Source organism: Pelophylax lessonae (genome assembly GCF_965119305.1).
Source record: "Pelophylax lessonae genome assembly, chromosome: 7".
NCBI classification, from domain to species: Eukaryota; Metazoa; Chordata; class Amphibia; order Anura; family Ranidae; genus Pelophylax; species Pelophylax lessonae.
Window position 1 is genome coordinate 216266384 of NC_138774.1, and position 14816 is coordinate 216281199.

Sequence of the window (14816 nt, forward strand, 5' to 3'; positions counted from 1 at the left end):
GGAACAGAACTGAAAGGAAGAAAATCGGATGTCAGCGGATGGTCATCCGCAATCCCATTGACATGCATTATGTCCGTAAATCCTCTGCACAAAAATAGGATGATTTGCGGACATACGGAGCGCCCGTGTGAAAGGGCCATTATACAAGCTGTACACTCACTACTTTACATTGTAGCAAAGTGTCATTTCTTCAGTGTTGTCACATGAAAAGATATAATACAATATTTACAAAAATGTGAGGGGTGTACTCACTTTTGTGAGATACTGTATCTATCTATCTATCTATCTATCTATCTATCTATCTATCTATCTATCTATCTATCTATCTATCTATCTATCTATCTATCTATCTATCTATCCATCCATCTATATCTGGCTCATCATGCAGTCATTATTCCCCCGCACAGACAGTGCTCTGGATAAGACTTCATATAATATTCAGCTTCTAGTCTCCCACTCAGCCGCTCTTAGTCATTTGTGAGAGTAATAAGGGAGCTTTGTGAAATCTGCATCCAGGGCTGGCAGCATGAAAAGAGTCTAATCCTTGGGAGATCGGGTCCTGGGATAATCCACGGGGCCAGGTTCCCTTTAATCTATCCGCTAATAGGGACACAAGTGACGTCCAGGAGATGGCGGGCAGGGTGGATGTCCGTTTGCTGTCATTCTGCAGAATTGGAACAATCCCCCAAATGACATAAAAGAGAGCGGTAGACGAGACGCACGCCTCACAGTTTTCTATCCTTTCAGCGTTTATTATTATTTCACATTGTAGATTACCATATTACCCAGAATGCTAATTTGTTGGCGATTTTTTTGCCTGCTATGCAGCTGGACGGTGTACAAGTCTCTTATGGGCATTGTGTAAGTGAAGCTGATGTGACTGTTAAGGTTATTGATTTTCAGGAAAGCTGAGTTTTATTATGGAGGAAGCTCTCTATTATATTATTGATCCGGCTCCCGCCACCTTCCGCAGCTCACATTACAAGGGCCGATATTTATATATCAAAGCCGGGTGACAACGTCATCGTTCATCAAAGCCACAGCTTACCGATCCCACTCAGGTGTAAATAATTAAGGGGGAACTTCACCAAAGTTGTGAAAATTAAAATAAAGGCACCATTATATTATTATTATATTATATATTATTATATTATTTATATTATATATATAATATTATATTATATTAATATTATTATTATTATATTATTATTATATTATAAAATGTCAATGTAAAAATATATTTACTGGTAGATGCAGTTTATAATTTTTTTGTTGATATTTTTGAACTTTTATATTTTTTGGACAAATCCTGGAGGCCATTTGCAATAAGGGCGGAGAGTTATCCTGTCCCATTACATCCTGGTATATTTGGCCATAATGATGCAATGGAAGATCCTGTGACTGCGTACTCGGCATCCTGGAGAATCATATTGTTTATATAATTCCATGGCGTCTGCAATGTGGTAGTAGAGGAAGGGAAGCCTTAAAAAAGTATTTAACTCCTGCGTGCCTAAGGGTAAAACAAATCCTAATGCCTAAGCCCAATTTTGCAACTTTGACATGTGTTAGTAAAAGCGTACATATCATCACAACTACTTTTGTGTACCTTGTTTTTTTTTCAGGATAAATTGGGCTTTCATACCTGAGCAATACCCCCCACCTCCTTTTTTTTTTTTTCAAGTTGATCAGAATTCAATTATTTAGGTTTTGTATTTAGGGGGTTACTGCCCTGATGTGTTGTTATTATTACCTTTGTTATGTATATTTTACATATTGTATATTGGAAATTGTATGATTTGAATTCTTTTTTTTGTTTTCTTCTCTTTTTTTTTTTTTTCAAATAAAATAAATATAATATTGGGAAAAAAAATAAATAAATGGGCTTTCATTTGGTGGTAAATGGTAATGAATATCTCCTGATTTTTTTTTTTTTTTTTTTAATCTAAGGAAAACTGGCCCAAAATAGTCAAAAAAATATATTGTTATTAAATTGAATTGTATATTCCTGAGCAGGCAGATGACAGCTGTTCTCCGTGCTGTGTGCAGAGACACAGCTGTCAGGTCCCCATTCATCTCTATGGGGGAATCAGATGGGAACGGACCGTCTGTCCGTTCTCATCCGATCCGCCAGACGGATGGAAAACAGGGTTTCAATCCGTCCGGTTTTGACGGATCGGATTGGATTGGATCGGATGTCAACGGACATGTCTCCGCTGACATCCGATGCCCCATAGAGATGAATGGGGCATCCGTTCAGATCCGCCAAAAAAACTGACAGGCGGATCTGAACGGACTCCGTGTGTGAAAGGGGCCTAAGTCCCCGTTCACATTAGGTCTCTCCGACTTAGGGGGCGACCTGTGAAGTTGCGTGCAGCGCAACTTTGGCGCGACTTGTACGGACTTCACATAATGGAAGTCAGTGCAAGTCGCCTCCAGGTTGCCCCGAAGTAGTACAGGACCTTTTTTCTAAGTCGGAGCGACTTGTGTCGCTCCTATTAGAACGGCTCTTGTACTACACAGTGGGAGCGACAGTGCACGTCTTGTCAGGCTGACCAACTCGCCTGACAAGTCGTGCTAGTGTGAACCGGCTCTAAGGGCTCTTTCACACGGGCGATCCGATCAGATCCGCCTGTCAGTTTTTTAGGCGGATCTGATCGGATCCTCCATGCAGCTCTATGGGGCTCTTAATGGGTCTCCGCTGACACCCGCTGCCATCCGCATCCGATCCTGTGCTTGAAATCTGGACGGATGGAAACCCTATTTTTCCATCCGTTCAGTAATCGGAGCGGATCGGATCTGATGAGAGCGGACAGGCGGTCCGCTCTCATCCGATCCCCCATAGAGGGCAGCGGGGGCTGAGACACCTCCCTCTCCGCACTGGACGGATGGAAACCCTATTTTTCCATCCGTTCAGTAATCGGAGCGGATCGGATCTGATGAGAGCGGACAGGCGGTCCGCTCTCATCCGATCCCCCATAGAGGGCAGCGGGGGCTGAGACACCTCCCTCTCCGCACTGCAAGCGGAGGCGGAGCTGTCATCCGCCGGCTCAGCGGGGATCGCGGATCGATCCCCGCTGAGCAACACGGATCCGCCTACGGAGGCGGACCGTGTGAAAGAGCCCTAACTCTTCTAAGGGCAGAGAAAGATACAATGTATCTGTCCTGTCCTTTCACAGAGACATAAAACACGAGTGAGTGATCACTGTGATAGACAATCAGGGGCTATCACAGCGATCAGGTGACCCAGAATCAGATGTTACGGGTCCCGATCGTTAGAACAGGGTTCCGGGGCTCTCTGGTGAGACCTTGGTCTCTGTGCTGGGAGCGCGCTGCAGGGAGATACGCAAAAATGCATATTTGAGTACGGTGGGTGTAAAGGGGTTAAAAAAAAAATGAGGCCCTGTTCACACCTTTTAGAATCACACAATTCCAGACTTGCGGCAAAACGCAGGACGCTGTTGCGGTACCATTATTTCTTAATGGCACCCCAAACATGGTGCAATTTTGTTGCGATTGTCATTCGACAAATTGCAACAAAAATTGCTGCAAAAATTTTGGCACCTGGCTCAGTGCCAAAATTTGGTACATGAGCTTCTTTGGCGCATTTTTGGAGCGAAGGGAGGTTCATTCAAATTGAATGGTGCCACTCCAAAAAGGCAGACACAAAATTCAGCAAAAAAAAACCCGTGCCGCTGTAGCATTGCTCTGTGTCGCTAAGGTGTGAACAGGGCCTTAGCCTCAGTTCACTCCAAAAAGCAGTGTGGGAAAAACCCATGATCTGTAAGCATTTACCGCACCATATTCTAATCGCACTGCTCTTGCCATCTTCAGTGGGTGTTAATGCAATCTTAATGACACCCAAATGTAGACGGCAAACGTGCGTTTGCCTGCACCGGATCCCATAGTACTAAACGAGCATGCGATCCGGTTGCAGCGTGTTCCAAAAATTGCTGCATGGTGCGGATGCTGTGGGATTTAAAGCATTCAATATGAATGGCTCAAATCACACCACACTGATACGCACCACACTGAATTGTACAGGGATGCAGTGTGGTTCCTGTGCGATTTATATGTAATTCATAGTGGGAACTTTAGGCTAAAGCCCCGTACACAGGTAGCGATTGTCGGCCGAACGATCGGCCGTCTTTTGTCCAGTGCTGTCATGTCGGTTGAAAAGTGCTAAAGACTGCACACGAATTTTGTCGGCCAACAACAGCCGACTGCAGAAGTGATGTCATGTGATGGTTAACTTTCCCTGTGTTTTTTCTTTTCTGAGCATGCCCAGTCTTGCTAATCGGCTGTCTGGCAGCCGAAATCTGTACTGACTGGCGAACAATCGGCCGTTCTGGTGATGGACAACAAAAATTTTAATGCCTGCACGACAGATTCTGTTCGGCCGAAAATGCGCTGTCGGCTGTCGGAAGCATCATACTAACAAGCCAAAAATCGGCCGATCGGTCGTCGGCCGAATATTTACGGCCGACAATCGGTACGTGTTTACGGGGCTTTAGAGATGAACTTGTTCAGATGATATTGAAGCTGAACCATGAACCTGTCACCTGCAATGGGCCAATGATTCCCTGCCCCCATAGCCGTATATATACGCACTCCTTGAATGTGTGTGGCTGCAAATGATTGGCTATTACGGGTGACAGCTTACTGGTGGGCTCGCTATGTAGGTTCCAGAATCGGATAGGTAGCGGTATTCTGACAGAACAACGCATTTCAGTGTGACTTTGAAGACATCTATGCGCCTTCATGCATAGATGTCTATTCAAGTTGCGCCCAAAATTGGCAAAAGTATTGTATGTGCTACTTTTTAACCACTTGCCGACCGCCTAGCGACTATTTACTGCGGCACTCAGCCGCTTACAGGTAAAGTGACGTAGCCCTACGTCGCTCGCCCACGAGCCTGTAGAGGGCGAGCGCGCACCGCCGGTGGCACGCTCCTGCCCCCGCTTGTTCCCTGCTGAGCCAGCGTGTGTGACCGGCGGCTCCGATGTCTGCCGGCCACTCGTGATCTCCTGCAGCAGAGGGAGAAAGACAGACGGCTGATGTAAACACAGCCGTCTGTCATTCTCCCTGAAGTAAGCACAGAGGCTATGTGATCCTTCTATATAGGATCGCATGTCTCTGTGGTTACTTCACTAGCCACGCCCCCCGACAGTTAGAATCACACCCCTAGGGACACACTTAACCCCTTGATCACCAATAAAGTTAACCCCTTCCCTGCCAGTGTCCTTTTTACAGTAACAGTGCATATATATAGCACTGATTACTGTAGTAATGTCACTGGTACTCCCAAAAGTGTCAAAAATGCCAGTCAGGGATCTGTCCGCTGCAATGTCGCAGATCGCCGCCATTACTAGTTAAAAAAAAAACAATAAAAATGACATAAATCTTTCCCGTAGTTAGTAAACACAATACGTTTTGCGCAAACCAATCAAAATACGCTTATTGCGATTTTTTCTTTTTACCAAAAATATGTAGCAGAAAACAAATTGGCCTAAAATGTTAAAAAAATTTGATTTTTAAATTTTTTTGAGAATTTCATATAAAAAAATGTGAAAAATTTTATTTTTTTCAAAATTGTCGCTCTTTTTTTGTTTATAGTGCAAAAAATAAAAATCGCACAGGTGATCAAATACCACCAAAAGAAAGCTCTATTTGTGGGAATAAAAGGATGTCAATTTTGTTTGGGTACAGCGTCGCACGACCGCGCAATTGTCCGTTAAAGTCACACAGTGCCGAATCGCAAAATAGGGCCTGGTCATTAAGCAGCCAAATCCTCCGGGGCTAAAGTGGTTAAAATGGGTGTCGCAAATTTGGCATCGCACTGATTTGAACAGTGCTATTGCCGGCAATAGGATGCAACTTGTCATGCGATTTGACCTGTCAAGTCGCTCCAAAGTGAAGAGAGGGCGGCACTAAGTCTTTGAATATGATAAAGATTTAAGCTGATTGGTTGCCATACACAGCTGCCCCCCCCCAACCACCCCCCACTGTTCTCTGGAAATCCGCCGATGACACCAGAAAAGCTTCCAGGCTGGTACACGTGCTCCTCCGCTTAGAGGACTACATTACCCAGAGGGCAGCGCGCAGGCAATGCTGCAAGTACCGCGTTCGGCCAGCAGAGGCGCTAGACTGGCTGAGATGTGACAGCAGCGGAGAGTGGCAGGTGCGATCAGTGTGCGGAGAGATGATCAGAGCCGCAAGTCTGTCTGCGATCTGCCGGGACTAGGAGCGATCTGATCGGGTCCAGTGAGTATACCTGGTGGGTCCCCCTACTCTGTGTGTTGGTGTAGTATTGGGATAGTGTGATGAGCTCTGGTAGTGTCACATTGCAGCCTGTATTGTTACTTTGTGTCAGGTTCAGAGTTAACCCCCCCCCCCCCCTAGTTTCTGGTTACATCTGATCGCTCTTCTCTGATTGGCTAAAAATCTGCCTTTTTTTTTTTTATTTACAAACATTATGCGATTTATTGGTCTGCGCTGTCCCGGGACGGCGTTACCGCGCACTGACGCTCTCGATCGCTCGCCATCGCGCAACATGAAATGGTTATAAATTGGCGGTGGCGGTGCAGGACTGGGTGTAACGAGATCCTCCTGTGTGTGCGCTATCAATATTAAACACGGGACGCTAATGAAATATTTAAATCACTAATTGGGCGACGCGCTCATTGTAATTCTACGCAGCGAGTCCGCTACAACAGCGCTCACATCTGATTGGAGCAGACGCTGGTCTCGCCTTTATTCTGGAGATGTTTTAGGATGGGTTCACAGTGCTATTGCGATCTTAAACGTTGCTTTGCTGTGCAAATCACATGCAATGTGAATTTATCTATAGAAACCGTATGGCTCAATTCGCATCACATTTGGGAAAAAATGATGCAGGACCCTTTTTTTTGGTCTGCACTGGAATCGGATCGCATGGGTGTTCACACAATTCCTGTCTGAATTCACAGTTCGCACTGCGATCCGATCTGATGGTGTCATTAACTTTATATTGACACCCTTAGCGAATCGCAGAGGGAAGTATGAACTGACTGCGAGAGACTTGTGATGCGGGAGCCGCCACTGGAATCGCACTGGTTCCCGCATCGCAATAGTGTGAACCCAGGCTTACCGTTGGATCAGAAATGTTCAAATGTGTCCTCAATGGGTTCACGCTGATAGCGTGCGGGAATCGCACTGGTTCCCGCATCGCATGCGAACCCAGCCTTCCAAATGGATCAGAAATGTTCAATGTGTCCTTGATGGGTTCCAACTGATATGGCGTGGGAATCGCAGCAATTCTTGTTCGGGTTCCCGCACCGCATCAGAAGCGCAGGCATTTCACACTAATGCAGTACAGGAACTACTGCAGATGTCAATATAAAGTTAATGACCCCCTGAAATCGGTTCGCAGGACACAGTGCCAACCCAGGAATCCGATTGCATGCGATCCGATTCCAAAGCGGACAAAAAAAAAAAAAGATCCTCGTTTTTGGTGTGAATTCCTAATGTGGCTCAGTTGGCACCGCACTGAATTCGCATGTCATTTATAGAGTAATCCGATGCGATTCCTGTACAAATGACATGCGATGCGGCAGAGCGCACAGTGTGAACCCAGCCTGAATCTGAATGACCCTTGCAGATTATTTCCCTTCGATGTCTTTTATTGTCGCCTGATCTTATATGTGTGCCAATCATTCAGCAGCTGGATTGTACATACACGGGCAGACGCCATGTCAGATCTGTTGGCACCTTTATGCGGCATTCACACCTAAAGCGTTCTGTCAGCACGTGAAAAACATGTGTTGTGCTTGCAGTGCCATTCATTGTTGGCACCCCAAATCTGGCAAGCAGATACACGCTAAAACGCCCAAAAAGGTACAAGAGCTTCTTTGGCCAATTGAAAAAAAGATTAATTCATGAGACGCCAGCCTCGCGCTCACAACACACATTACAGTCTGACTCTACAAGCTCATTAAAGCCAAAAGCAAACCTTTCCTACATTGCAGATTTCCAATTCTTAGTTGTGATGGCTGCATTTGTTTTCTTTCTTCTATTTTTATCTGGTGATCCAGCCAACAAGTCTGTTTTTTCAACTGGAGCAAGCTCTCCAGCAGAATGTATCAGTTACAGAGATTAGAAAAAGCACTTAAAGCTGTTGTGAACTGCTGCACTTTTTTTCTTACCTGCAAGGCAAAGGCATAATGTGCTAGTACGCATCACATACTAGCACATTATGGTAAACTTACCTGAAAATGAAGGGCTCCAAAGATTCGATGCCATCGCTGGAGGCAGCGTCCATCTCTACCCGGTCTTCCTTCCAGGTTCTTGGGTCCAGCTCTGTGACTGGCCTGAGCCGTGATGACGTCACTCCCACACATGCTTCTCCGGGAGCCGCCAGTCATGGCACACGGCTCTGAAGAAATGGAACGGGCGGCCGTTCCTTCAGAATGCATGCGCAAGTGACGTAACTGGCTGCTAGCTCAGTAAATATCTCCTAAATGGTGCAGGTTTAGGAGATATTTCCACTACCTATAAGTAAGCATTATTATAGGCTAACGTATAGGTAAAACGTAAAGATGGAAGTTTACTTTCTCTCGAACACTGTCAGGGGTGCTTACAATGATCAGTTTTTATGTATTCATGGAAAACATTCATCTCCAAAAGGGAAAAAAATGTTACTGTAACTGATTATAAGTGTAAGATGGAGTTTGGCTTCAATTTTTTACTGTTTTTAACCAGTGCCCCCCCCCAGGCAAATTCTGACATTTCTCTCCTACATAAAATCAGTATATATATATATATATATATATATATATATATATATATATTTTTTGCCAGGAAATGACTTTGGACTCCAAATAAATAAATATATGTTTGGGGGTCCAAAGTCATTTTTTATAGCAAAAAAAATACAGATTTTTACATGTAGGAGAGAAATGTCAGAATTTGCCTGGGGGGCACTGGTTAAAAACAGTAACAAATTGAAGCCAAACTATATATATATATATATATATATATATATATATATATATATATATATATATATATATATATATATATATATATATATATAATAATTTTTTTTTTTTTTTTTTGGTCACACAGTATTTGCACAGCTGTTTTCCAATTTTTCGGGGAAAAAATACACTTTTAATTAATTTTATTGCACACAACTATTATATAATACCCATTTTTTGGGGAAAATGTAAAAGATGATGTTACATCAAGTAAATAGATGCCTAACATGTCATGCTTTAACCACTTAAGCCTTGGAAGATTTTACCCCCTTCCCGACCAGGGCCTATTTTGCGATTCAGCACTGCGTGACTTTAACGGACAATTGCGCGGTCGTGCAACGCTGTACCCAAATGAATTTGACGTCCTTTTTTTCCCACAAACAAAGCTTTCTTTTTGGTGGTATTTGATCACCTGTGCGATTTTTTTTTTTTTTTTTTTTATCATGCGCTATAAACAAAAAAAGAGCGTCAATTTTGCAAAAGTAATATTTTTCACATTTTTTTATATGAAATTCCTCCAAAAAATGTAAAAATCAAAATTTTTTAACATTTTTGTCCAATTTGTTTTCCGCTACATATGTTTGGTAAAAAAAATCGCAAAAAGCGTATTTTGATTGGTTTGCACAAAAGTTATCGCTTTTACTAACAAAGGGAAAGATTTTTGTTGTTTTTTTTAACGAGTAATGGCGGCGATCTGCGATTTCTTTCTTTTTTTTTTTTTTGCGGGACTGCGACATTGCGGCGGACAGATCGGACCCTTGACTGACATTTTTGACACTTTTAGGGGTACCAGTGACATTACTACAGTAATCAGTGTTATACATATGCACTGTTACTGTAAAAATGACACTGGCAGTGAAGGAGTTAACTGTATTGGAGAGGGAGGGGTTAAGTGTGTCCCTAGGGGCGTGCTTCTAACTGTGATTGGCTGTGGCTACATGTGTAAGAACAGAGATCAACAGTCCTACATAGTAGAACCGTGTGATCTCCATTCTTACACAGGGGAGAATGACAGGCGGCTTGCTTACATTAGCCGCCTGCCTTTCTCCCACTCTAACGGACGATCGTGAGTGCCCGGCGGACATCGGGTCCGCCGGGCACACGCGCGGGGGGGTCTGTGACCGCGCGGGAGCGTGCTCGCTCCCTAGAGCCTCACAGGCTAGCGACGTAGCCCTACGTCGCTTTGTCTGTGAGGGGCTGACTGCCGACGTAAATAGTTGTGCGGCGGTCAGCAAGCGGTTAAAATCGAATATGCCCGTGGAATGGCGCCAAACTACGGTACTTACTATTGGCCATAGTGGACTCTTTAAAAACTTTTACAGGATACCAGTTTAGAGTTACACAGGGGGTCTGGCACTAGAATTTTCACTCTCGCTCTGACGTTCACTAAGATACCTCACATGTGTGTGATCATCCATTACATATGCATGTGGGACTAATGTTTGCATTGACATTTTGCACATAAGTGTGGGGGGGGGGGCTCTTTACATTTTGTTTATTAATCTTTATTTTATCTAAAACTATTTATTTATTTTTTTTTACACTCCAATTTTTTTTTTTTGTATTAACTTTATTGCTATCACTAAGGATAAACAACATGCCTTGTGACGGCCTGGTCCATGGCAGGTCCTCTCTATGGAGAGATCTGGGGTCTATTAGACCTCCAATCTCTCCTCTAGCCTCCAATGCAGCTGATCAGACACAGATCGTTCTCAATGGCTGCTTTCCTGGCTGCTAACCCCAGACTGACAGTGCTGCTGTGTAAAGGTGCCCCCTGTGCTCCTTCATCCAGAGTGGGGGCACTCTAATACAGGAGGTGTGTAGCTGGCCAGATCATCAGGTGAAAGCAGAGAGGGGAGTCTAAAAAAAATAAAACCAATGAAGCTGGCGTGTACAGGCTGCCGTACCAAGTGCATGTCTGGCTTTTGCGGTGTGAATGCTTCTGTACAGCGGCACGCGCGTACCACAAATACGTTACATTGTTGTTGGTAGGACTATAGAAGATTATAATGTGTACCCTCACCGGGTACCCATTCACACTCTTGTAATCTGCCAGCAAAGAAGCTCATTTACGTTTTTGAGCTTCAGGTGACAAAACGCTCAGATGTGAACAGGTCTCCTCTGACCTCTGACATCAACAAGGCATTTTCCTCCACACAACTGCCGCTCACTGGATATTTTCTCTTATTCTTATTCTGAGCATTCTGTGTAAACCCTACAGATGGTTGCCCAGTAGATCAGCAGTGTTTGAAATACTCAGACTAGCTCGTTTTTCACCAACAACTATGCCACGTTCAAAGTCACCTAAGTCCCGGTTCTCTTATGTGCGATGTCAGACATCGCATGTGATTGGGAGCGCACTGCTCTGCAAATCACATGCAATGTCTGTGCAATGCGAATTCAGTTATGCAGATTGTATCGCTGAATTGGCATCGCATTCGGGCAAAACTCGTACAGGACCCTTTTTTGGGTCTGCATCAGAATCAGATTGCATGGGTGTTTACACCTATGCAATCCAAATCATGTCCGAACTGACAGTTCACACTGCGATTTGCAAACTGATCTGGGAGGGTGTCAGTAACTTTGTAGTGACACCCCCAGCGATTCGCACATGGCAGTGTGAACTGCCTGCAGGTTGAACGCGATCCGGGAACCCAGTGGATTGGCAGGGTTCCCGCATCACATGTGTGTGTAAACCAGGAGTCGGTTCCCTTTCTTCCACATTCTGATGCTTTGTTTGAACTTCAGAAAGTCAACTTCACCACGTCTAGATACCTAAATGCATTGAGTTGCTGCCATGTGATTGGCTGATTGGCAATTTGTGTTACCAAGCAATTGAACAGGTGTACCTAATAACGTGGCCAGCGAGTGTATGTTGATTGTACAATTTGAGCATACAATCTACAATTTGAGCATACAATCTACTTTAAATCTATCAACACCTATATAATATGAGCCCCCCCCGCCCACAAACAATGCAATCAGTTTGTTTCCAATCAGACAGGTGTCAGTAGATAAAAAGCAGATGGGACAATCAGACTGCAGTGTGTGTGATGAGCCTTTTGGCAATCAGATTGCAGTGTGTGTGATGAGCCTTTTGGCAATCAGATTGCAGTGTGTGTATGATGAGCCTTTGGCAATCAGATTGCATTGTGTGTATGATGAGCCTTTGGCAATCAGATTGCAGTGTGTGTGATGAGCCTTTTGGCAATCAGATTGCAGTGTGTGTGATGAGCCTTTTGGCAATCAGATTGCAGTGTGTGTGATGAGCCTTTTGGCAATCAGATTGCAGTGTGTGATGAGCCTTTGGCAATCAGATTGCAGTGTGTGTATGATGAGCCTTTGGCAATCAGATTGCAGTGTGTGTGTGTGTGATGAGCCCTTGGCAATCAGATGTTCCCTGGATCAGCAATCCATGACATGTAATGAAGAAGAGTCCGTTGTGTTGTGGGAGGGAAGGGCTAAGTGTCCTGCCTGTTCTCGTACAATGTGTGTGGCGGACGGACAGCGGAGTGGATAAACCGGCTGATTAATTCCTGTCTTCACTGCTTGTCCTCCTCTACTCTCGGCACGTTTCACATAGCTGCCTGGCAGTAATGACGGTATGTGCTAATCTCCTGGGCTCGCCCGCGTTGCCCCACCTGCATAATGAATGGCACTCGTGGTGCTGGATGTAATAATAAAATGGGAGAAGTTGTGGATGAAGTAACGGGATGCAGGAAACGATGTATTGCGTTCTCTTCTCTCTGTGGTTGTAGAAGGCGGAGCGAGGAAATTGTTACGGAGTGTAGCAGTTGTTCAGGTCCATGTTACTTATACAGGATGTGTTTTTGGGGGACGCGCCCTCACCCGCATGGCATATTAGGACTCGGCGGCCATGTCCCAATAGAAATCAATGGGTCAACGACACGGGGATGCACGTAACACCTGCATGGGGCCTGTGGAGCACCACCGTGTGAATGGACCCCAACGTGACATTTCAACGTGTGTGGAGCTATTCATTCTCTTCAGTCTTTTTATTATTATTATTACTATTATTTTTTTATAGAATTGTGCTTAAAGGGTAACTCCACTTTGATGGGGAAAAAAAATGAGCGAATGAAAAAATAATATAGCGTGTACAAGTGCGACACAAGTCATATTGTAATTCCTTGTTACTAAAAAATAACCTTTCCTTTTCAATCTGCAGCCGCTGTCATTTTTTGGTAATATGCAATGCAATTTGGCAACCATCTGGGTACAGACCACCCCCCCCCCCCCCCCAGAAATATAATTTCCTGCTTGTGATTGGCTCACTGATTCTCCCAGAAGTCTGCCTAAGATACAAGTCCGATTTTTGGCATCCCCTGCAACAGAAATGTCATTTTTGGTGATATAGTCCCTAAGAGAAATCACGTCTGAAGGGATGCAGACCCTGAAGCTTCCCTCATTAGAGCCCTGCAGGTGGTCCATACATTGCAATACAAAGTCCCAGAGTGAGCAGCTATCCTAATGCCTGACATGGCCAACATGACCATAATCAGTGCACTCTTGCTATTGTAAGCTGGCACACCCATACATTCCAGAAGACTGTCCCTCATGTCCAATGCTGCCACATTAGATAGTTTCTCGACATTTGCATATTCAGTGCAGGTCTGTGGGCCCTGCATTGATCTTGGTGAGATCAGAGGGCATTCAACTGCCAGAGCATATGGGGGAAGAGGCTGCGTAATACTGCTGTTCCCAGCCCCCTAGAGCAGGGTTCTCCAAACTGGGGAGGAATAGAGTGCCCCATCATTGGTGTCCGTGGGAGGAATAGAGTGCCCCATCATTGGTGTCCGTGGGAGGAATAGAGTGCCCCATCATTGGTGTCAGTGGGAGGAATAGATTGCCCCATCATTGGTGTCAGTGGAAGTAATAGTGCCCCATCATTGGTGTCAGTGGGGAGGAATAGTGCCCCATCATTGGTGTCAGTGGGGAGGAATAGTGCCCCATCATTGGTGTCAGTGGGAAGGAATAGTGCCCCATCATTGGTGTCAGTGGTAGGAATAATGCCCCCTCATTGGTGTCAGTGGGAAGGAATAGTGCCCCATCATTGGTGTCAGTGGGAGGAATAATGCCCCCTCATTGGTGTTAGTGGAAGGAATAGTGCCCAAAGGGCCTGATAAAGGAAAGTAAAGGACTGTATCTGACCCCTGGACCGCAGTTTGGAGACCACTGCCCTAGAGTAAAATGAGCATTTGAAGGGTAGCTTTACCTTTTCCCAAAAAATGAAAAGGTGAACTAACCCGAGATAACCCAACCACCCTTCTGGACATGTCGGTCTTGATGTTGTGTGCTGCTGGTGTAATGGTTCGTACACCATATTACACAGCCCTGCAGTGAGCATCCATCATAACGCTCGAAGTGGCATGCACTTATTGGTCAGCACGGTCATGTGGTCACGTTGACCAATGAGGGAGACATCACCCAGAGGGGTGGCCAGGATATTTGGGGGTAGTTCACCTTGTAATTTTTCCTGAACCGGTGAACTTGCCCTTTAACGTGTTGCCGTTAACCGTTTACCCTTTGGACTCGGCAATCACAAAGCGCGTCTGAAGAGCCAATCACAGCAGCTCTTTCATGCGTGATCAGCTGTGTCCAATGACGGCTGATCTCGGATGTCAACACAAGCCGGTTATCTGCATTTTTCTCCTCCTGCTGTCAGCATGAGGAAAAAAGAAGAAAGCTGATAACCGGCGTATGTTAAAGGGACACTGCCACTGATAATCAGGGCGTCTCATCAGTGCCCACCAGTGCCTCCTCATCAGTTTCGCCTATCAG

At 44.9% G+C, this 14816-nt stretch overlaps 1 protein-coding gene across 2 annotated transcripts in view; it reads left to right on the top strand.

Annotated features, from left to right (window-relative positions):
• Positions 1 to 6144: 6144 nt before the first annotated feature.
• Positions 6145 to 14816, top strand: part of LOC309559544 (dual specificity testis-specific protein kinase 1-like) — a 151013-nt gene continuing 142341 nt past the window's right edge. Inside the window, exon 1 of one of the 2 annotated variants that reach the window (XM_082262845.1) lies at positions 6145 to 6265. Coding sequence is in view for 1 of the 2 variants with exons in the window: in XM_082262844.1 (XP_082118970.1) it covers position 6261 (1 nt within the window). In the remaining variant the exon portion in view is untranslated. The remainder of the gene's footprint in view (positions 6266 to 14816) is intronic. The other variant, XM_082262844.1, reaches the window with a different exon arrangement.